Consider the following 23,495-nt stretch of genomic DNA (forward strand, 5'->3'; position numbering starts at 1 on the left):
AAACATTTTTAGGTCAAAAGTTTTTTAAAGTAGAATTTTGATGAAAGTCATTAATAATATTGAATATGGGTATATATATATATATATATATATATATATATATATATATAAAATTAAAATAACTTAAAAACATAAATTGGAAGAAAAATAATTTCAAAATTCCAAATTATTCAAAGCCTGTACATGTACCCCTAAACAAATAACAAAAACCTCTCTACTTATCTTCTTCAAAATATTAGAACGTAAGCTATTACTAAGCAAACAAGATCAAAATAATTAAAACATCACAAGTCCTAATGTTGACATTTAATATTTGAAATTAAAGATGAAGATTAGGCATGAAGCTTCTTTGTGGTCACAAAGAATCTAATTGCCAAGTCATAAAATGGAGGCAATGTAACTAAATCTGACCAAGATTTACAACCTGTGCTTCAAGACATAATGCCCTCATGCTATAGCAACATGAGGCCACTTAAAACAATGAATGCAAATAGCTTAATTTTCAAAACAATCCCCAATAAAAAGTAATATTTTCATTTCCCCTTTACTTAAGATAGGGGATATATTCTTTGTAAGCCATCAACATTTGAAGAGAATGGTAAATATTTCTCAAGCATACCTACCACTTGGAAAACCTGAAATGGCCATCTTATAATAGGGAAGTTTTTTTAAAAACTCAATAAAAACTCTAAATGTCATTCTGTATTGTGCAACTAATTAAAAACAAAAAGTCTATGGTTTTATTTTTTCCAATCAATTAGCACTAATGCAAGTCTTTTCATCAGACTGTCCAGGTCAAATTATCTAGACAAATATTTACACAGGAATAGTAAAAACAATGTTTCAACTTTATTAGTATCTTGAAAAAGGCAGGTCAATTTTTATTAGAGTTATTCTCAACTCCAGACTCTTTCTTATACAGTTACTTTTTAGAATCTAGACCATGACTCAAGAAAGAATGTATCCGATCCAGGTAGTGCAGCAAGCAACTGTGAGCTTAAATTTTTATACTGTAAAAATCACATAATCCTTAAAATTAAGACTGTGAACCTAACTGAGTGACCAAGAAACACTGAAATTGTGGCTCCTTTCATTGGAAGTTCATGAAAGATATGTACCTGGGCTATAAGCAGACAAACATGCCTTGCTCTAAGACCTTTGATCTGTAGTTCAGGAAGCTGCTCAATGCTTACCTATTCTGATAGCTGTAGTAGGCTGCATCTCGAGGAATTGTACACAGTTGCTTCCCGTAGCAGCACAAAGTCTGTGGGGAAAACTCATACTGCAAAAACAAAGGAGAAAATACTAAAAATATAACCTATTTATTGTCATGTAAAGTTCTAGTCAACTATGGAGGGTCAGATTCAACTAGTAAATTAGTTCTATTAGTACACTGGATAGTTTCCGAACAATTTTCACAGCTATTTAAAGATATTTTTTGATACAATGCAAAATAATTAGTGTTTAAGAGACATATATTATAGCCCTAGCTGGTTTGGCTCAGTGGATAGAAAATGGGCCTGCGGACTGAAAGGTCCTAGGTTCGATTCTAGTCAAGGGCACATGCCCGGTTGCTGGCTTGATCCCCAGTAGTGGGCGTGCAGTAGGCAGCCAATCAATGATTCTCATCATTGACTAGAGGCCTGGTGCATGAAATTCATGCACTCGGGAGGGGAGAGAGGTCCTTCAGCTGGGCCTGCGCCCTCTCTTGTCTGGGAGCCCTTGGGGGATGTCTGACTGAAGGCTTAGGCCCGTTCCCCACAGGGAGAGGCTCCCACCACCGCCGCTGCACTTGCCAGCCATGAAGCTGGCTTTTGGCTGAGCAGCGCTCCACCTGTGGGTGTGCACTGACCACCAGGTGTCAGCTTCTGCTTTGAGCATCTGTCCCCTGGTGGTCAGTGCATGTCATAGTGACCAGTCGTTTCACCATTTGGTTGATTTGCATATTAGCCTTTTATTATACAGGACATTTCTCTCTCTCTCCTCTCCGTTCCTATCTGAAATCAATATATATATCCTATCTAATAAAGAGGGAATATGCTAATTGACCCTCACACCATCACAAAGATGGTGGCACCTACAGCCAATAAGGGGAATATGCTAATTGACTGCCCCGTGTTCAAAGATGGAGGTGCCCACAGCCAATAAGGAGGGAATATGCTAATTGACTGCCATGCCCTCAAAGATGGCGGTGGGCAGTCCCCTCAGCCCCACTGGGGCGGCAGGCGCAGCAAGGCCGGGCCTGCTCCACGCACCTGCCTCTGGAGTCCCCCAGTCCCCTCAGCCCCCCAGGGCTGTCTCAAGGCGCAGGCAAGCCTCAGATGGCTGCTGCCCAGCCACCCAGGGCTGCCTGAGGCTCAGGTAACCAGGGATGGCTGAGGCTTGCGCTGCCCGCAGTGGCAGCAGCAGAGGTGTGATGGGGCATTGCCTTCCCCTGATCGCCATTTCGCCTCCCGCCCTTGAGGGATCCCGGACTGTGAAAGGGGGCAGGCTGGGCTGAGGGAACCCCCTCCAGTGCATGAATTTGTGTGTGTGTATATGTGTGTGTGTGTGTGTGTGTGTGTGTGTGTGTATATATATCAATGAGTGCATTGGAACAACAAATCGATGCCTCTCTCCCCGTCTCTCTAAAATTAATAAATTAAAAAAAGGAGACATATATTATTGATAGTGAATGCACACAGGGGCAGCCAGAAATGCTTAACCCAAGGCCTTCCCCCAAAAGCACCTCTAGCTTTGACCATCCATTATATCGCTCCAAGTAAGCAATTGTTTTACTCCATCTGGGTACTTCCCAGCACACACGTGTGGCCAAAATGTTGAGTCTACCATACTGTTGGACTAACTGGGAAAGTTCATTGTCCAGAAACAGTTTAAACTGTACCTTGCGTCCACAACAATATCCAAGGGACTGCATAACAGGGTCAATTTCTTGTTCAAAGACCTCTGCCAGTTTACTGCAAAACTTATAGACCCGAGACGTCTTGCGATTATAGAGCCAGGCATTGTTGAACATCAGCCAGACATCATCCACGTACTGCCAGGGTTCTTGGTACTGCCCTGTGTCTAACTTTCGCTTGATGGTGGAAAGGTCCATGGGGTTCTTCACAATGTCAAAGTAATCCTTAAAGACAAAATGGGGGAGAGATCAACCAAAGGACTTGTATGCATGCATATAAGCCTAACCAATGGACAGACAACAGGGGGGTGAGGGCACGAGTGGGGGGGATGGGGGGGTAATGGGGAAATAAGGACACATATGTAACACCTTAATCAATAAAGAAATAAAAAAAAATGACACCAATGAAGATGACCAATGATTTTATAGAATCACTCAAATCGTAAGCCATAATTTCCCATAAGGTAAACATGCCTCAAAATTATGAATGTTTTATAATGCAATTTCATTGTTGAAATAATTTTGTGCGCACAATTATTCTGTTGGAAAATGCATGTTTATGTTTTCATTTATAATTTAGCAACTGTAGTTTGTGTGAAGTATATAAATTTAAGAATTGTTTAATTCTTTCTCTAATGGCATTATCACATTATTTTTTATTTCTAGTCGATAGCTGAAGTTTATAGTTAGCTCTTAAATTCATTTAGAACAATCTCAACATGGTTTTAAAAAGTCTCCTGGGATCCAACATCATTTGGATAATTTGGAAAAAGTTCAAAATGTTAAAATAATGTAAAAATAAATCTTGTGAAATGGGGAAAAAAAAAAAAAAGACAAAATGGTCTCAATCTAGTGGATACCCCAAATTCCAAATGCCAGCCTTATCTTAAAATAAAATAGAAAGTACCAGAACAACTTCTGTTTCCAACATTAAGAAATAAGAACTGAAAACAAAATAACCCCTGATCTTCCTCTGATTTTACTATCTAAAATTAACATTTTCAAATGTGATCAAATTCCTTCAAAGGCAAAGTTAAAGAAAAAAATTAAAAGAACTGTTTACTAAAAGATGCTGTTTAGCCCTGGCTGGTGGCTCAGTTGACTGGAGCATCATCCCATATACTAGAAGGTTAAGGGCTTGATCCCCAGTCAGGGTGCATACGGGAGGCAACTGATCAACGTTTCTCTCACATCAATGTTTCCCTCTCCCTAAGAATCAATAAAAACATGTCCTCAGGTGAGGATTAAAAAAAAAGTGCTGTTAAGATTTTAAAAATAAGAATTTTCATGCACTGAATTACAATGGTAAGCAAATTTATCAGACAATATGTTTTTCTAGAGATTCACTCTTGGTCCTACCAAGCAAAATGAAATTCCAAGATAAACATGAAAACTGAAAACAAAAATAGTAACACTGCTTAAAAGAATCTGTTGGATCACCATGGCCTTTGCCATGGGATATCAAAATGAGGGAACCATGTGTTTTATAATTGACTAGAGGCCCAGTGCACGGAATTCGTGCACTCAGGGGGTTCCCTCAGCCCGGCCTGCACCCTCTCACAGTCCGGGAGCCCTCGGGGGATGTCCGACTGATGGCTTAAGCCCAGGAAGTGGACATCCTTAGCTCTGCTGCACAGGCAGGACAGGTTCCCGCCACCGCCGCTGTGCTTGCCAGCTGTGAGCCAGGCTCAGGGCTTCTGGCTGAGTGGCGCTCTCCCTGTGGGAGTGCACTGACCACCAGGGGTCAGCTCCTGCATTGAACGTCTGCTCCCAGGTGGTCAGTGTGCATCATAGAGAACAGTCGTTCCACCGTTCAGTTGATTTGCATATTAGCCTTTTATTATATAGGATATTCACCAATTCTTTAAGTTCATTTTTTATTTTTATTTTTAATTTATTTATTTTTAAAATTTATTTTATTGATTTTTTTACAGAGAGGTAGGGAGAGGCATAGAGAGTTAGGAACATCGATGAGAGAGAAACATCAGTCAGCTGCCTCCTGCACACCCCCTACTGGGGATGTGCCCGCAACCAAGGTACATGCCCTTGACCGGAATCGAACCCGGGACCCTTGAGTCCACAGGCCGACGCTCTATCCACTGAGCCAAACCAATCAGGGCTAAGTTCATTTTTTAGACAAAATCTTACATAAAACCCCAAATATAAAGTGAGTCACCAGAATTTGTGAACCAGAGCAAGTGGGTGGTGAGCCCAGTGCACAGTCCCCTCGCACACACCCTAACCTATGCACGGACCCCGAGGCTTCACAAACCAGGTGGGAAACACATTTTAGTAAGAAGGTGCATTACTGTTTTGGCAGCAAACTTTTTTAAATAGTTTGAGAAAAGTCTACAAAACAAGGTTTTAAGAAATAGAACATGGATAATCATGAGTTACACTGGTAAAATTATAATATATTTTTACTATATGAACTTACAGGAATTCCTAGGAGCTGGGGATCTACAGGCTGGCGAAAAGGTAAGGACTCTGGATCCTGTCGATATAGCGCTTCTAGGGTTGGCATAAGAGCCTGGCGCAATTCCTCCGGCTTAAAGACTGTAGTTGGAAGGCATAAGAAAAAAACACACACTATTTACAAGGCACCCAGACCCTTCCTTTATGACACTTCAAATGAAAGTCTGGCCGTTTCTGAGAAGGTCTGAGTCATCTCGCTCCCGGCACTGAAGCTTACTAGGGTTCTCATTCAGCAGAGTCCACAGACATTCTAAAGCTACAAATCCAGGGTTTCTGAAATAATAGTAATATTGGTGTTTCCAAAAACTGCATACATGTCATGAGGCATAATACCACACTAAGTTCGCTCTTCAGTGAGAAATTTCAACATTAGAACTGTTGGAACAGAAAATGAAGCTCACTCCCAAATCTGCTTCATTGATCATACGGTGGAAGGGACCTTTCTTGCCTAAAGTAAACTCAGACCACCTGAGACAAATGTTTTTGTACTACAACCTCACAAACGTACACAGTAACAGAGCTATAAAAATAAGTATTTTCCCCAAAAGTTCTATACTTCTCTCCCACATTTACCAATGCCCATTTCTCCAACCTCTCAGCTATTGCATTTCCTACTATATTTTCTGTTGTCACCAATCCAAGGATAAACAGTGGCTGCCAGATACATTCAAGATGATACATTCACATGAAACCCAAATGAGTTCTAATGACACGGGGAAATGTGCACAATAGCCTCTGAAGGCAAGCAGCAGGTCAGGCAGCAGTGAGTGTGTTACAACCCCACCTTGCTCACACACATCCTATGCATAGGATACTGACCAATAAGAGGCAAATACGTCAGAGGAGTTCTGATGACTTGGGTTATAAGTGATAATATATTTTGTCTCTCTCTCTCTTTTTTTATATTTTAAAAAGACTTTCTAGAACTGACATGTGGTAAACTATAATTTAAAAATCAGATTAACATACCATAAACATTTAAAGTTCTAGTTGGGAAGTGGCGTATATTGAGAGATGAAAATCATGGCACTGAGAAGTTTCCCCAAGTTTATTGCCATTGGAGCCAGGGATCGCCCATATGTCCTGACTGACCTCCTGTGGAAAAGGAACACCTGGATGCTTTAGACCTGGGACAGTTGCTGGAGATCAGCGAGCATATGGATTATCCCAGTTCAGCGCTCTCCAGCAAACATTCCCATTGGAAACAAGTGCATCCTGCTTTCAGCGAACTCCCTTTCTTCTACTGTTTTCTTTGAATAACATTCTAAGAAAATAATTCTTAAGTTAATCAAGAGTTTTTCCATTCTTCTAAACGAGAGGTCAGCAAACTAGACTAGAGGCCAGCAAACTCTGACCCATAGGCCAAATCTGAAGGCCTATGAGCTAAGAATAATTTTCGTTTTTAATGGTTGGGGAAAAAAAGAAAAATATTTCCTTATATGTGAAAATTATACAACATCAAATTTTAGTCTCCAAAATAAAAATTTATTAGAACACAAGTGTGCTGATTTGCTGAGATGTTGTCTCATCAAACAACATTTGTATCCTACAATGTAGCTGAGTAGTTGCAACAGAGACCTTATGACACACAAAGCCTAAAATATTTATTCCTGGCTCTTTACAGGAAAAGTTTGCTGACCCTGCTCCAGACCTCATCATCTCCTTAAAGGCATCAAAATGACATGGCTTACATACAGCTGATTTTGGTATACAACTTCACCACACATTGTTTAACACTTATGCAGAGGAAAATGCATTTTCAAATTCCTGTCTTTATTTGAAATAAGTTCTCTGCTACTAATGAGTATGGTGTGCTTTTTCCATACAATCAGCAGGGTGTACCACATCAGTAATCCTTGAAGCATGGACCATGGGTACCATGAGGAGCACTGTGCTAATATGGGAGCTGCCAGACTTATGTGGCTACTTAAAGCTAAGTGAATATTAAATAAAATTTAAAATTCAATTCTTTAGTCACACTTGTCACATCTTAAGTACTCAGGAGCTGCATTTGGCTGGTGAACACCGTAACGGAGAGCAGAGAAAGTTCCAGCACTGTTTCACGCCTTTCTAGGGGTCTGTGAAATCACATTTATTTATGTAATATAAAACAACTTTCATAATAACACTAAGTTGTTATTTGCCTTTTATGTCATGTTAACCTTCACACAGATGGGGCACTAACAGGGGGGGAGTAAAATTTCTAGCATGGCAGCAGCCTCCCCAAACCTGACTTAGTAGTCACTATGATCTTTGCTGCCACTGTGCACACACAGGGGAAAATGCCAGCTGCACTTAAGGATATTCTTGCTGAAGCAGTTAAAATTATTACTTTTGTTAACCTCAACCCTTGGCTACACGTCTTTTACCCTATATGAAAAAAAAAAGGGGGGGAAGTTGGTATAAGGCACTTCTACTGCATGCAGTGCTTGTCTTGAGAGAAAGCACTTGTGCGAGTGTTGAGAGCTAAAGTCATTGCTTCTTTTTTTAATGAAACACATAAAACTGGAATGATAGACAAGCTACAGTTATTCAGATGTGGGTATGTGGCAGACATTTTCTCAAAAATGAACAAAGTGGGAGTTATTTCAAGGACAACTGGTAGTATTTTTTGCCAAAGATAAAATCTGGACTCTCATAAAAAATTAGAATTTTGAAAAATTTGTATCTATCACATGAGCTTGATATCTTGTTGAAATTTACAAAACTTTTTTTAAGAGAGTCATAGTGATGTTAATGAATGTGATTTAAAAATTATTGTATAGTAAAGTATGCTAACATTAGGAAGATCTGCATAATTCAGTGAACCAAATTTCCAGATGACCAAAGGATCATGTTATAAAGAAAATCATGAAAGGGCAAAGGATCAATTCAAAGTACAAAACAGACAAATGGACTCTAAGGTCAGAGTTTGAAAAATTCAGTTGGAAAAAAATCTAAGGATTCCTATTTCACACTACAACTAATCTTTAAGAAACTTTTACTTGTTGAGTGTTGTAGTAGTATCAAAAAAGAAAATCACAATTATTTAAAAAGGCTGTTATTCTTCCCTTCATCAACTATCTATCTGGAATGGGACTTCATGTACTGCAACCAAACAACGTAATACAACAAAGTACAAGCAGGGGCAGATATGAGAATGCAGCTGTGTTCACTTTTGTCTTTGAGCCAAAAAATTGTAAAAAACAATGGCACTATACTAGTTATTAATTGTTTTGGAAAAGTTATTTTTCATAAAATGTGTTACTTATGGGTGTTAGGTAATAGATTTATTTTTAAATAAACTAAATATTTTCAAAATTCCAAACTGAGCCAACAGTGTTAATTTCTAATAAAGTAGATAGCAATACATAATCCATACAGACAAAAACCCTTTGGGGTCCTCAATTTTTAGAGTACAGAGAGGTCTAAGACCAAAAATTTGAGAACTGTTGTACTCCATAATCTCCAGGGCCCCTTCCAGCAGCAAAACTGTACAGCAATAGACTCTAACACTTCTCTGCCATCTTTCCCAAATGTAGCACCTGCAGGCTTGAACTTCATGAGCCCTGTCCTCACATTTCCAAGGGTCACCTGACAATTTTCTGACACCCTGCTGCCTTCTTTACTTTTTAGACACCTATCAAAGTAATTTTTAAAAATCACATTAAAAAAAGAAAGAAAAAAGAAAGAATGAAACCAATAAAAATCACATCCATTGAGAGGCTGGCTCACCCCACACAGCTCGGAACCCAAAGCATCTTCACTTACTTGCCCCCACCCACTCCTACTGCACTAGGTCACGGGGTCCCATTCCACCCACTTGTTACTTTGGGCACTTATCTGTAGCAGCAAACACCTACAAGTTCCTACATGTGTGCTGCCATGGTGATATTTTCCCCCATACCATGGCTTTCGGTCATTTTCCTGTTTGAATCTGTCAGTGGTTGTTCATACCTTGCCGAGTAAAGGCCAAGATCCTTGGCCTGCTCAAGGACTCAAATGCAATTTGAACTCCAGTCCCACAGCCAGGACATCTCAGAAGACAGCTGTGTGCCCCTGAACTGCCCCCTAGAGCCAAGGCTTGTTTCTTAGTAAGCCATGAACCTGTGGGATCTTAGGGAGGAGTCCAGTTTGGTGTCACTACTTCTACTTGGAGAATAGCAGGCAAAACAGATAAAGGGGGAGATGCTACTCTATTTCTCCTTTAGCTTTTAACCCATAATGTAGAATCACAACACAATGGCAAAGCAGCACAGTTCAATAAGTTCAAGAAAACACAACTTACTTTTTTTCCGTGGCTGCGAAGGAGATGCTGACTGGGAAGCGGCACCATTAGCGGTGCTCTCTTCTTCCTCTTTAGCTTCTACTTTTACTTCTGGCTTCTTTTCATCCACTTCCATTGGTTCTGATTTCTGCTCTGTTGTGTCTGATTCTTCTTTAACTTGAGAAGATCCTTGTAGATCTTCCTCCATCATCTTGAAAAAAACACACAAAATTATAACTAATGATACATAGATATCAAAAAGCTTTATTCTAACTCAGAGTTATTGGAAAGCTCTTAAAAATCTATGGGTTTGCCGGAACTGGTTTGGCTCAGTGGATAGAGCATCGGCCTGCGGACAGAAAGGTCCCAGGTTCGATTCCGGTCAAGGGCACGTACCTTGGTTGAGGGCACATCCCCAGTAGGGGGCGTGCGGGAGGCAGCTGATCGAGGTTTCTCTCTCATTGATGTTTCTAATTCTCTATCTCTCTCCCTCCCTCTCTAAAAAATCAATAAAATATATTTAAAAAAAGATTAAAAAAAAAAATCTATGGGTTTGTTAAAACCTTCTCCTAGTCACAGCTGCATTTATCATTCCTTTCCCTCCCACAAGAAGGAATAGAGCATTTGGTGTCAGTTGAGTTGCTTTAAGATAGTACCAGTACAATTATGTATTAATTTTTAAAATTTTATATGCTAGAATTCTTAAAATATTGCATATATACATATTTACCATTACCCACTCAGTAGTTTTACATATAGATTTTTCTAGTTTGGAACAAAAATTTCCTGGAAAATTGGGGCAGAGTTCAAAAACCAAATTGTTCAGCCCAGACAGCATGGCTCAGTGGTTGAGCGTCAACCTGTGAACCAGGAGGTCACAGTTTGGTTACTGGTTAGGCCACATGCCTGGGGTGCAGGCTTGATCCCCAGTGGGGGTGTGTAGGAGGCAGCTGATCAGTGATTTTCCTTCATCACTGACGTTTCTATCTCTCTCTCCCTCTCCCTTCTTCTCTAAAATTAATAAAAATATATTTAAAAAACAAAACACCAAATTGCTCAGAAGGCCAGGCAAGTAAAGTAAGTGAATGCAACAAAAAGATGAGGTGTGAGATAGCAGGAAGTTGTGGAGACTCTGGCAAACTGGAGAGCCCATGTCCCCTCTAAAGGTCATGCTGGTGTTCCCATCCAGACTGCTGCCAGAGAGGACTTGAAGAACAGTGCTGACAAAGCTTATCATTTTCAAGAAAATCCAAAAATCTGGAGTTTAATTTATGATTTCCCACTTTAAAAAATATCGTGTGAGCCAAACAAAACACTTCATATAGATTGGATTCAGCTTACAGTCTGCTAGTTTTCAACTTCTGCCAGTTTAATTAGTAAATGAATAAACCCCTTGTGTAATCTAACTCTGCGGACTATAAATGAATAAAAAATGGCAATGAAAAAGTTGCTGAATGATTCAAACATTTAAAATACAAACCTTTTTACCCCTCGGTTTATTAATTGTAGGTTTGTCATATATTGTTTTTATAAAGTTGAGATATTCCTTCTAAATTTACTTTATTGAAGAGTTTATATCATAAAAGAATGTTAAATTTTGTCAAATGCCTTTTCTGAATCTACTGAGATGATCATATGGTTTTTATCCTTTATTTTGTTAATGTGATGTATCACATTAATGAATGTTGAAGCATCCTTCCATCCCTGGGATAAATCCCACTTGATCATGTTGTATAGTCCTTTAAATGTATTGTTGAATCTGGCTTGCTAAAATGTTGTTGAGAATTTTTGCATCTATATTCAAGGATATGGGCCTGTAATTTCCTTTTTTTGTAATGTCTTTTTATCTGCTTTTGGTATCAGGGTAATGCTGGCTTCATAAAATGAGTTTGGGAGTGTTACTTCCTGTTCAATTAAAAAAAAAAGTTTAAGAAGGACAGGTTTAATTCTTCTTTGAATGTTTGGCAGATGCCATCTGGTCCTGGACTTTTATCTAAGATCAGGAACAAGACAAGGATGTCCATTACCACTACTTCTATTCGAAATTATATGGGAAGTCCTAGCTACAGCAATCAGGCAAGACAAATAAAAGGCATCCAAATGGGAAAATAAGTAAAACTCAACTATCCTATATAATAAAAAGCTAATATGCAAATAGACAGAATGGTGGAACCGAACAAGCTATGACGTGCACTGACCACCAGGGGGCATGCATGGAACATGGCGGCGGTGGCCGTGGTGGGATGGTGAAGCAGGTGAGTGGGGGTGCCAGACCACGGTGGGGTGCCGGTTGCTGTCATTGGGGCAGCCTCTGGTGGTTACTGAAAATTCTTTGCTCTTGCGCACCATGGTCCCGCCTGGTGCTCACACCTGCTGCCGGCGCCCGATCTTCCCTCAGGGCTTCTCCATCTCCCCCTGCTCCTGAGGGGCAATCCGGGCCGGCAGCCGCCTCTCGCACCCACGGCCGGTGTCGGCCCCGTTTGCACCCGCTGATGGCGCTGGTCCCGATTGCTCGGCGCCGTCAGCGGGTGCGAGTAGTGGCTGCCAGCCCTGATCACCCCTGAGGGCTTCTCCACCTCCCCCAGCTCCTGAGGGGCGATCGGGATAGCAGCCGCCACTTGCACCGGCCCTGCTCGCACCCACTGCTGGCACTAGCCCAAATCGCTCCGCGCCGTCAGAGGGCGTGAGCGGGGCTGGCCCCGTCAGCGCGTAGGAGCAGCAGTGGCGTGAGTGGGGCTGCCACAGACAGGGGACCAGGGGCCACTGCGGGAGGGGCCGGGCGAGGGTGCGGAGGATGGGCCGAGACCCGCCCCTGTGCCTACTGCAGCCTCGCGGCCCACAGTTCCTTTCAAGGTGCACAAATTCGTGCACTGGGCCCCTAGTTAGAACTAATAAATGACTTCAGCAAAGTTGCAGGACACAGAATCAATATGCAGAAATCTGTTCAGAATTCTATATAGTAAAATAATGATCAGAAGAAGATATTAAGAAAACTATCCCATTTACAACAGCATTAAAAAGTATAAACCACCACCCTGGCCAGATAGCTTTGTTGGTTAGAGCATTGTCCTAATATACCAAGGTTGAGGATTCAATCCCTAGTCAGGGCACATACAAGAAGCAAGCAATGAATGCACAGATAAGCGAAACAACGAATCCATGTCTCTGTTTCTGTCTGTCTCTTTCTCACTCTTGAAAAATCAATAAATTAAAAAAGTATTAAATATCTAGGAATAAAGTTTTTAAAATATTTATTGTTGAAAGTATTACATATGTCTTCTTTTATCCTCCAATATCTAGGATTAAATTTACCCAAAGAGGTGAAAGACCTGTACTCTGAAAACTGTAAGACACCAAAGAAAGTAACTGAACAAGATACAAACAAATGGAAGGATATATCTTGCTCACAGATGAAAGAATTAATATTGTTAAAATGTCCTTGCTACCTAAAATAATATACAGATCCTATACAATCCCTATCAAAATACGAATGGCATTCTTCTCAGCATTAGAACTAATGCTAAAATTTATATGGAACTTCAAACGACTCTTAACCTTTTCACTCGGATGTCGAGTGTGACTCGACACGGTTAGCATTAGAATAAAGGAATAGAGAAAAAAGCAAGCGAGTGCAAAGGGTTAATAGCCAAATAAATCTTGAGAAAGAACAAAGTAGGAAGTGTTATGCACCCTAATATCAAATTATACTACAAAGCTACAATAATCAAAACAGTATGATACTGGCATTAAAAAAAAAGATATAGTTTCATGGAATAGAATAGAGAATACAGAAAAAATTCCTTGCTTATAAGGTCAATTAATCTATGACAAAGGAGGCAAGGATATACAATTGGGAAAAGACAGTCTCTTCAATAAGTGGTGCTGACAAAACTATGAAATTGGACCACTTTCTTACATCATATGTAAAAATAAACTCAAAATGGATTAAAGACTTAAATGTTATACCTGAAACCATAAAACCCCTAGAAGAAAACATAGGCAGTATACTCTTCGCTATAGATCTTAGCAATATCTTTTTGGATATATCTTCTCGAACAAGGGATATAAAAGCAGTCACTACGAGAAAGTGTGGAGATTCCTCAAAAAAAAAAAAAAAATTAAAAACAGAGCTACCGAAGAAAAACCAAGATGGCGGCATAGGTAAACACCTGAACTTGCTGCCGCGCACAACCACTTCAAAACTACAACTAAAAGACAAAATGGACATCATCCAGAACAACAGGAAGGCTGGCTAAGTGGAAATTCTACAAGTAGAAGGGAAGAGAAAAAGCACACTGAGACTCAAAGGAGCTGCGGAAGTAAAGTGCAGAGGTACAGAGGCGCACGTGCTGAGAGGGCTGGCAACTGAGTAAGCGGCTGACTTTTTCAATCAGCAGGGAGACACAAGCTCTCGACTGCTCTGAACTCCAGTTCTGGGCGAGACTTTGGGGACCCAGACTCATACAGGGAGAAACTGGACTGTCTGGCATCAGGCGGAACTTGAGGGCGGCTTTCTCTCAGAGGTGCTTGCAGCGATTACCAAGGGACACTGAGACCCAGGGGCCTCTTAGGGCAGGGCTGACAGGAAGTCATTGCTGTTTGCTCCACCCTGAAACTCCGCCCCATCCAAACTGAGCGCAGAGGATTTTGCATATGAATGGTCTGGTCCTTTGAAATCTAAAATTACCTAACAAACTGCAGCTGAGTCAGAAAGACCCAGGACATCCAAAAGAAGGCCCAAGGCCCCACAGCAGCTTGCACTGCTTCACAGCTGGGCCTCATCTGGGCACATCCAAAACCCAAACAAAGAAGAGGAATCTGTAGCTCCTGCTGGGTGGCCTCAGGCAGAGGCTAAATTAGCAGCTCCTTGGAGATCCAAGAGCCAGTGTACCCAGGGGTCAGAGTAGGACCATCCAGATTACAACTCCTCAGATCCATAAGGGACACACTCAGGGAGCACCAAAGCCCCACTGAAGCAAGTCTTATTTCATAAGGGTGTCTCCAGCACAGAAGTACTCCCATCGTAGACACAGCTGATCCTCACAGCCAATTGGCCTGGAGGTCAATTCCTCCCAGTGATACCAACAACAATCAAAGCTTAACTACAAGACTGTGCACACAGCCCACAAAGGGGTGCACCAAGAGTGTCCACCTCAGGTAACTAGGGAGGCTGAACCACTGGGCCCTACAGGACACCTAGCACACAAAGCCATTCTATCAACACAGGGAAGCAGCTAAAATGCGGAGACAAAGAAACATGTCACAAATGACAGAAATGGAGGAAAGCAAACTAATGGATATAGAGTTCAAAACCACGGTTATAAGGTTTTTCAATAATTTTCTAGAAAGGGCCGATAAATTTAGTGAGACCCTCGAGGATATGAAAAAGGACCAACAAGAAATTAAGCATACATTGACTGAAATAAAAAATAATATACAGAGATCCAACAGCAGACTAGAGGATCGCAAGAATCAAGTCAAAGATTTGAAATACAAAGAAGCAAAAAACACTCAACCGGAAAAGCAAAAAGAATCCAAAAATATGAAGATAGTGTAAGAAGCCTCTGGGACAACTTAAAGCGTACCAACATCTGAATTATGGGGGTGCCAGAAGAAGAGAAAGAGCAAGAAACTGAAACCTATTTGAAGAAATAAGGACAGAAAACTTCCCCCACCTGGTGAAAGGAATAGACTTACAAGTCCAGGAAGCACACAGAACCCCAAATAAGAGGAATCCAAAGAGGACCACACCAAGACACATCATAATTAAAATGCCAAGAGCAAAAGACAAAGAGAGAATATTAAAAGCAGCAAGAGAAAAACAGTTAGTTACCTACAAGGGAGCACCCATACGATTGTCAGCTGATTTCTCAACAGAAACTATGCAGGCCAGATGGGAGTGGCAAGAAATATTCAAAGTGATGGATAGCAAGAACCTACAACCAAGATTACTCTACCCAGCAAAGCTATCATTCAGAATTGAAGGTCAGATAAAGAGCTTCACAGATAAGAAAAAGCTAAAGGAGTTCATCACCGCCAAACTAGTATTATATGAAATGCTGAAGGGTATTCTTTAAGAAGGGGAAGAAGAAGAAAAAGGTAAAGATAAAAATTATGAACAACAAATACATATCTATCAACAAGTGAATCTACAAATCAAGTGAATAAAAAATCTGATGAACAGAATAAACTGGTGAATATAATAGAATCAGGGGTATAGAAAGAGAGTGGACTGACAATCCTCGAGGGGAAAGGGGTGTGGGGGGTGCGGGAAGAGACTGGACAAAAATCATACACCTATGGATGAGGACAGTGGGGGGTGGGAACCAGGTGGAGGGGAGCTATAGGGGGAAAAAAGAGGAACAACTGTAATAATCTGAACAATAAAGATTAAAAAAATGCTATGGAAAAGAATAGGAAGACACAATTTAGATACATATATATTTAAAAGCATATGACCTCATATTGTACCTTCAAATTCATAAAGCAGGACATACTAGTTACATAAAAAAGAATAATAAATAAATAAATAAAATAAAATAAAAACAGAGCTACCATACGATCCAGCAATTCCACTGCTGGGTATTTATTTGAAAAAATTATAAACATTAATTCGAAAAAGTATATGCCCCTGTATGTTCCCTGCAGAATTATTTACAAGAACTAAGATATGGAAGTAACCCAGATGTCCATCAACAGATAAATGGATAAAGATGTGACAATAAAAAAGAACGATGTCTTGCCATTTCTGACAACATGGATGAACCTATAGGTTATTATGCTAAGTGAAGTAAGTCAGACAAGGACAAATACAGTATGATCTCATTTATACATGCATCTGAAAAACAAAATAAATGAAAAAATAAAACACAAACAGACCCATAGATATAGAGAATAAGCTGACAGTTGCCAAAAGGGGGGGAGGGTAGGAGAATGGAGAGGGGAAAAATACACAGATATCTTTATTTAGTTATTTATTTAAAATATTTTTATTGATTTCAGAGAGGAAGGGAGAGGGAGAGATAGATAGAAACATCAATGATGAGAATCATTGATTGGCTGCCTCCTGCATACCCCCAACTGGGGATTGAGCCCGCAACCCAGGCATATGCCCTTGACCAGAATCAAACCTGGGAGGGACCCTTCAGTCCACAGATCAACGCTCTATCCGCTGAGCCAAACCAGCTAGGGCTCTTTAAAAGGAAATCTTTAAAAGATTATTTGTACAATTTCTGTTTGGAAAACACTGGTTTTCAAAATCAGTGTTTTCCTAAGCTTTGCATTTTTTTGTTAGTTCATATAATTTAATCTTTTTCTTTATTGATTAAGGTATTACATATGTGTCCTTATCCCCCCAATGCCCTCCCCCAACCCCAAGCTTTGCATTTAAAAAAATAAAGTAAAATATAAGCTAGTGCTCTTCATTTCTGGCAAAAAACCAAACAATCAAAAGACAAGACAAAAAAACCCATACCTGTATCTAAAAATAAATAACCAATTTGTTTTTGATTATGGGTTTGAGTAGCAAGTAAACAGGATATTAAAACAAAAAGCAAGGCCCTGGCCAATTGCTCAGTGGTTAGAGTATCAGCTCATGGACTGAAGGGTCAATGTGTGATTCTTGTCAAGGGCACATAAGGCTTGATCACAGCCTTGGTTGCGGCATGCTGGAGGCAACTAATCAACATGTCTCTCACGTAGATGTTTCTCTTTGTCTCTCCCCCTCCTTTTTACTCTCTCTCTAAAAAAAACAACCACCTCAATGGGAAAAATATCCTCAAATGAGGATTAACAAAACAAACAAAAAGACACACCAATAAAACAAAAGCAGGTACATCCATGATGGATCCCTGGCACCTACCGCAGACGCAGGCTCCCCCTTGGATTCACTGGCATCTGGCTCGGTGTCCTCAGTCTTGACCTCAGTCTTCATTTCCAGCATTGGTATTTCTGGTCCTGGCTGCTGGGAGTTGGTTTCAGCACTGGCCACTGATGATGGAGTGGGTACCCTGTTCTCAATGCTGGCTGCTGCCTGGGAAAGCTGTAGAAAAATCAAAATCATTTATCTCTGTTAATAAAACAATATATATGGTTTTAAACTCTGCTGCTGGTCACCCAATATACAGTTTTGTGTTAACATTTCTCAATACTAACCTAATAAGCATCCCTATTTGAGAGAATTGAAGAACAAAAGTTCAAATAGGAGTTCTAGAGGAAGACAACATCAGGCAGAAACATAATGGATTTCTTGCTAAATATACAGAGATGGAAGAGTAGAGCTTTCTACATGTGGATGTGAAATTATTTTCTGCAATTTTTCTACCTAAGCCATAGAAAGAACCCCCTATTTTAAAATTAATTCCTTCCAATAAGATTAATGTTTATGATTAAAAGTGGAATTATAAATATACTAGTGACCTGGTGCACAGATTCGTGCACATTGAAAGGAAATTAATTAGAAGGTAGCCTGCAGGATGGGACTGGGCGAGACAGGCCACACCCTGGAGCCAATCTCCCGCAGTCCCTCCCTGGTGTCTGTGGAGTAAGCAGGGTCCCTCCGGCAGGTAGGGACCCTCAGCTAGACCTGCGGGGATCGGGCCAAAACCAGCTCTCCGACATCCCCCAAGTGGTCCTGGAGTGTGAGAGGGTACTCTGCAAAATTGCTGTTGTACATACAGGGTGTGGAATGCAAACACAAGTGTGCAGTAAACTAGATTCGGGGCTGACAGTGCCCCAGCAACAACATAACCCATGGCCAAAGGTGGAATCACGCGGTCCTGCGAGGAATTGGGCTCCCTCCTCTCTGGTTTCGGGGTGCATCACCCAAGAACCGATGCTGCCAAGTCACTGTGTTGAGCATCTGCCCCCGGTGGTCAGTGTGCATCATAGCAACTGGTCTCATGGTAGGAGGGACACTTAGCATATTAGCCTTATATATATATACTAGTAGCCCGTTTGCACGAAGATTCGTGCAATAGACCTTCATTCACCTGGCTGCCTGCACCAGTTTTCTGCCGGCACCGGGGACCCAGGCCTTGGCTGTGGCCACCGCCTTCTGCCTTCTTTCAGGGTCTGGGCTTGGCCCTGGGCGGTGGCCTTGGGCTCGGCTGCACCCAGCGTCCCTGCTACCAATCACAGGAGCCGACCCTCGGGCGGCTTTCCCGGCCTTGGGCTCGGCCGCACCCAGCGTCCCTGCGACCCAATCGCAGGAGCCGACCCCCAGTGGTCTCCTGTGATCGGCGCAGGCACCCCGCTGGCGCCCAAGGCCGGGAAAGCCTCGGGTAGCTTTCCCAGCCTTGGGCTCGGCCGCACCCAGCGTCCCTGCGACTGATCGCAGGAGCCGACCCCCAGTGGTCTCCTGCCATCGGCGCAGGCTCTCCGCTGGCCACACCCCAACGTCTCTGCAACGGTTTCCTGGTGGGCGTGGCTGATGGGCGTGGCTTGGTTGGTGGGCGTGGCTTGGGCGTAGCGAAGGTGCGGTCAATTTGCATATTTGTCTATTATAAGGTAAGATAAGTATATATGTAGGAGGAGGAATAAAGTACCTATATGAAATAAGAATATATAATTAGCTTGTTAATTGTAGGAACAGTGTTGGGATTAGTGGCAGAGAAATAAGCAAACATTAAGAGAAGGAACCACTAAAGGAATTATAAATTTTCAAAGCCTTATCCAAGGTAGTTTAAAGTAAACAAACAAAAGATAACATAAAATTAGAAAGGCTTTGGAGAAATACAAATAGTAATGTTATCTTGGGATTGTTGTTGAGATTAATTTTGACATTTAATAAATACCTTCAGTCCCCAAGAAGAAAGTTAATGTATTTCAGGGGAAGAGGTGTTTCTAAGTTAGACTGATAAGAAAATGGATATTAAGATTGATTTTAGTGATAACTGGGGAGGGAGGTGGAGGCCACAAGAGGGCAGCCTTAGGTCCCTGGGTCAGTGGGGCAACCCAGCCTAGGAGAGGCACCCAGGCTGGGCACCTCCAGCAGGTCCACGAAGGACTGGGCAGATTTGAGCCACAGGAAGTACTAACCTGGATCTGCCAAGTTGTCATAAAAAAGAAAAGGCTTGCAGTCTGAAAACAAGGCTGATTGGCAAGGTCAAAGCATATAGAATCAAGAACATGACCACATCCTTAAATGTTAGGAGAAAAACTACCAAGACTCAGAAGACATAAATCTAGGACAGATAATGGGAAACAGACTGCTCTTATAAACAGAGGTAGTTTAAAAATTCTACAAAGGACTCATGTATTATTTCTTTAGAATTGCTGATTTTTGCAAACTCATTTAAGTAGGAATGATAATAAGTCATGTCCCGCCAAACACGGCCTTTCAGTTACTTTTTGGAGTGGCACCAAGATTCTATAGCAACTTCACAGCAGAATTAATAAAAAATTTTACTTACTGATTTGAGAAAGAGAGAGAGGAGTGGAATAAAAGAGAGAAAGAGAGAGAGAGAGAGAGAGAGAGAGAGAGACAGAGAGAGACAGACAGACAGACATTGATTTTTTTGTTCCACTTATTCATGGATTCATTGGTTGTTTTTTTGTATATGCTCTTACTGGAGATTGAACCCACCAACTTGGCGTATAGGGACGACACTTTAAGCAACTGAGCCAGGGTCATCACGACAGAATTATTTATGGGAAAGTTCTCATTAAGAGTCTCAGAACAAAGATGACAGAGAGGCTCACCGGCGTGCCAGGAGGCTGGGTGTGCACAGGCGTTGGCTGCTGCTGTGATGACTGAGGGGTGGCCACAGATGGGGGCTGAACTGGGGTCTGAGGTTGCGGGGTCACCTGGGCTGCTGCCTGGACTGTAGGAGTGCTCTGGGCTTGACTAGCACTGGGCACTGAGCCAGGAGTTGGGGTAGGAGTTTGCCCGGAAGACGACACAGGAGTTGATGGCTGGGTGGGAGCTGCTGGCTGGGGAGGAGTCATCACAGGTGCTGTTGGATGCTGTAGAGATGGCATGCCAGCGGCTGTGGAAGCAGGAGGTGGCGTCTGGTGCAATGGTGATTGTGTCACTGGTGGACAAGGCAGCTGGGACCCAAGCATGTTCAGAGGGTTAGGAAGAGCGGCACCAGGCACCTGTCCCTAACAGAGGAAACAGAGTATGTTAAAATTACGCCCCCTATTTGGAAATGTGGCAACAAATTTGAAGAACTTAAATGTGTGAAAATCTAATCATGGTTTCTTGAAGAGGTCTGCTGGTTTCAGGAGCATGTTCCATTTGCAAAAATCTATCTAGCGATACACTTACAATGTGTACTTTCCAATAAAGTTAATGCTATGTTTCTTCTATTTTGATTTATATAACTGTCAAAATTTCTGGTTTAAACAAACATGTCCACTCAGCTTACTAGCTTCATGCTCCATAATATCCACCTACAGCTAAGACCAACAGAAAAGATTATTTATCTTAAAAAAAAAAATGTTTCAGTGCAGTGATCTCAGCTGAGGATATGCTTCAGAGTATCTGTAGAACTTTGAAAAAGTGATTCCAAATCACTGGTCTAGAACAAGGGCTACAAACTACTGCCTGTGGACAAACCCAGTAAGCTGCCTATGTCTGTAGTAAAGTTTTATTGAAACATAGCACGCCCATTCATTTGTGTAGGAATGAACATGGCTGTGATTTCCCTCCACAATGGTGGAGGTTAATAGTTAAGACAAAGAGTCTATCTATGTATGGCCCACAAAGTAAAAAATATTTACAGGACATATTTGCTGAGCCCTGTTCTAGAGCAATGACATGTTATGGAAATTAAGAATTAATGAGTAGGCATTTAGAGAGTAAATTTAGAATAGTCAATTACTTTTATTCAATATTACTTCATGTTAAAAAAAATTAAAAACACGAACTTCATATTTTAGAGGAAGGTTTGGCCTATTTTAAATGCGTGTATATATTCATACAGCAACACTACTATACTATAACAACAAAAGGGTTTTAAAAAGGCAGTAAAATGGGGAGAAATACTTTGATTGGTTGCCTCCTGTACATGCCCTGGTGAGGGCCCAGGCCAGGGAGGGAGGAGCCAGCAACCAAGGCATGCTTCTGAATAAAACAAAAAATACAGAATAAATGCCCGGGCACAGTGGCTCAGTGGTTGAGCAAAGACCTATGAACCAGGAGGTCACTATTTGATTCCTGGTCAGGGCACATGCCTGGGTTGCAGGCTTGATCCCCAGGTGGGTCGTGCAGGAGGCAGCCGACAAATGATTCTCTTTCATCACTGATGTTTCTAGTTCTCTCTCCCTCTCCCCTTCCTCCCTGAAATCAATAAAAAGATATATTAAAAAAAAAAAGGCAGTAAAATGAATGGAAAATAGTTCTCTTCAACTTTAGACTGAGTAAGTAAAAACAAATAGAATAAAAGGATAACTACGTAACTGATCCAGTTAGCCTGACTTCAGCTGGACAGTTCAGGCACAGGTAACAAGATACACAAACCAAAAATCATTAGCAGTGAACTCATGGGACCCTTCCTTACTCACTTTTTAAAATTCAGTGTCTCTCAGGATTTGCATATGAAATTTAGAATTTAAAAGACACAAGTAAAAACCAAGAAAAGACAATAACAACAAAAATCAAAATGCATAAGCACACAAATCAAAAAACCACAAACCACTCTAGTTTTACATTGAAGTTCACCGCAAGATGTTAAGAGTCATTCCAAACAAGGTAAAAATGACAGGATAAAATAAGGACAATATCAAGAGATGCTAAAAGATAAAAATCAAATGTGTAGTCTAGAATTCTAATTTCCACGAAAAAAAAAAAAAAACATGCTCAGGTCAGTAGGAAGCTGGGGCTGTATCAATGTAGGTGGCCCAAAGGCAAACGGTACCTGTGACACGCCTGTCTGGGCCGCTGGCTGCCCCATGCCTACATTGTTCACACTCATTGCTCCACTGGGTGAAGGGAACTGGTTCTGAGGCAGGAACTGGTTCTGTGTGGGCGCCTGGGCCATCATGTTGTTGGCATGTGCACCCATCATGTTTGGAGGCTGAGGCATTCGGGAAGGAGAAATGGCCATCTAAAAGACAACAAGCATCATTGAGAATTCAGAGGACAAAAGCCAAAGTATTCAAGATAAAGTAGAAGAGACAGAAATCTTCAAATCCTCCCTCCCTCTTGGGAAAAGAAAGACCACTCACTAAGACCTTACAGCTCCGAGGCACTTGGCCAGCTTTCTCATGCGAAGTATCTAATGAGTGGGCTTCAGATTGTCCTCTGGATAGAAATCAATAGCATACTATAATTTTAAGTTCAAGGTATGTTTTTCTGAGTTCTATGAAGCATTTAGAAAGCAGCCGCAGGAGAGTAAGCTCTAGGAGTCAACAGACACTGACAAGTCCCTCTTGGCCACAAATCTGAGGCTGCCAATTCCATCTACAGAACTCCATCTTCTCAAAGAATCAAAAGTCCCTATGAAATTGGCATTCAAATAAAATAATGGTCAAATAATTTTCACTACAGTAACGAAGATGAGAGAGAGAGAGAGGGAAGGGAAAGAGAGAGAGAGATGAAAGAAATAAAGCATAATCAAAATCTAAAGAACAGGTACCATAGGATTCTAGACAATCTACAATTTCACTGCTTAGAGAATTTTCCTTATTTGGGCAAGGCCTTCTCAGCACAGTTAAGGCAAGCAGGACTTACCCCTGGAACGGAGCCCATGCTGTTCATTGGGACAGAGTGGTTCATGGGGGATGCTGCGCGCGGTCCCATGGGAGCTTGTGGCAACTGTACATTCCCCAAAGACATCGGATTAAATGAATTCATCCCTGTAAAGTACCCACAATAGTTCATTAGGAAAAGCATCCACAGGGAAACAGAATTACAACTTGCCCAATAAACTC

The 23,495-nt window shown here is 41.4% G+C and overlaps 1 protein-coding gene across 3 annotated transcripts in view; it reads right to left on the reverse strand.

Moving 5' to 3' along the window:
* CREBBP (CREB binding protein) overlaps positions 1–23,495 on the reverse strand; it is a 148,921-nt gene that overhangs the window by 27,374 nt on the left and 98,052 nt on the right. For all 3 annotated transcript variants that reach the window (XM_008141649.3, XM_008141650.3, XM_054714672.1), the window contains 8 exons: positions 23,296–23,420; positions 22,481–22,669; positions 20,322–20,723; positions 17,482–17,661; positions 9,642–9,831; positions 5,337–5,455; positions 2,885–3,124; positions 1,194–1,282 (listed from right to left, as the gene is read on the reverse strand). In XM_008141649.3, coding sequence (XP_008139871.1) covers positions 1,194–1,282; positions 2,885–3,124; positions 5,337–5,455; positions 9,642–9,831; positions 17,482–17,661; positions 20,322–20,723; positions 22,481–22,669; positions 23,296–23,420 — 1,534 coding nt within the window. The remainder of the gene's footprint in view (positions 1–1,193; positions 1,283–2,884; positions 3,125–5,336; positions 5,456–9,641; positions 9,832–17,481; positions 17,662–20,321; positions 20,724–22,480; positions 22,670–23,295; positions 23,421–23,495) is intronic.

Source organism: Eptesicus fuscus, chromosome 4 (genome assembly GCF_027574615.1).
Source record: "Eptesicus fuscus isolate TK198812 chromosome 4, DD_ASM_mEF_20220401, whole genome shotgun sequence".
NCBI classification, from domain to species: Eukaryota; Metazoa; Chordata; class Mammalia; order Chiroptera; family Vespertilionidae; genus Eptesicus; species Eptesicus fuscus.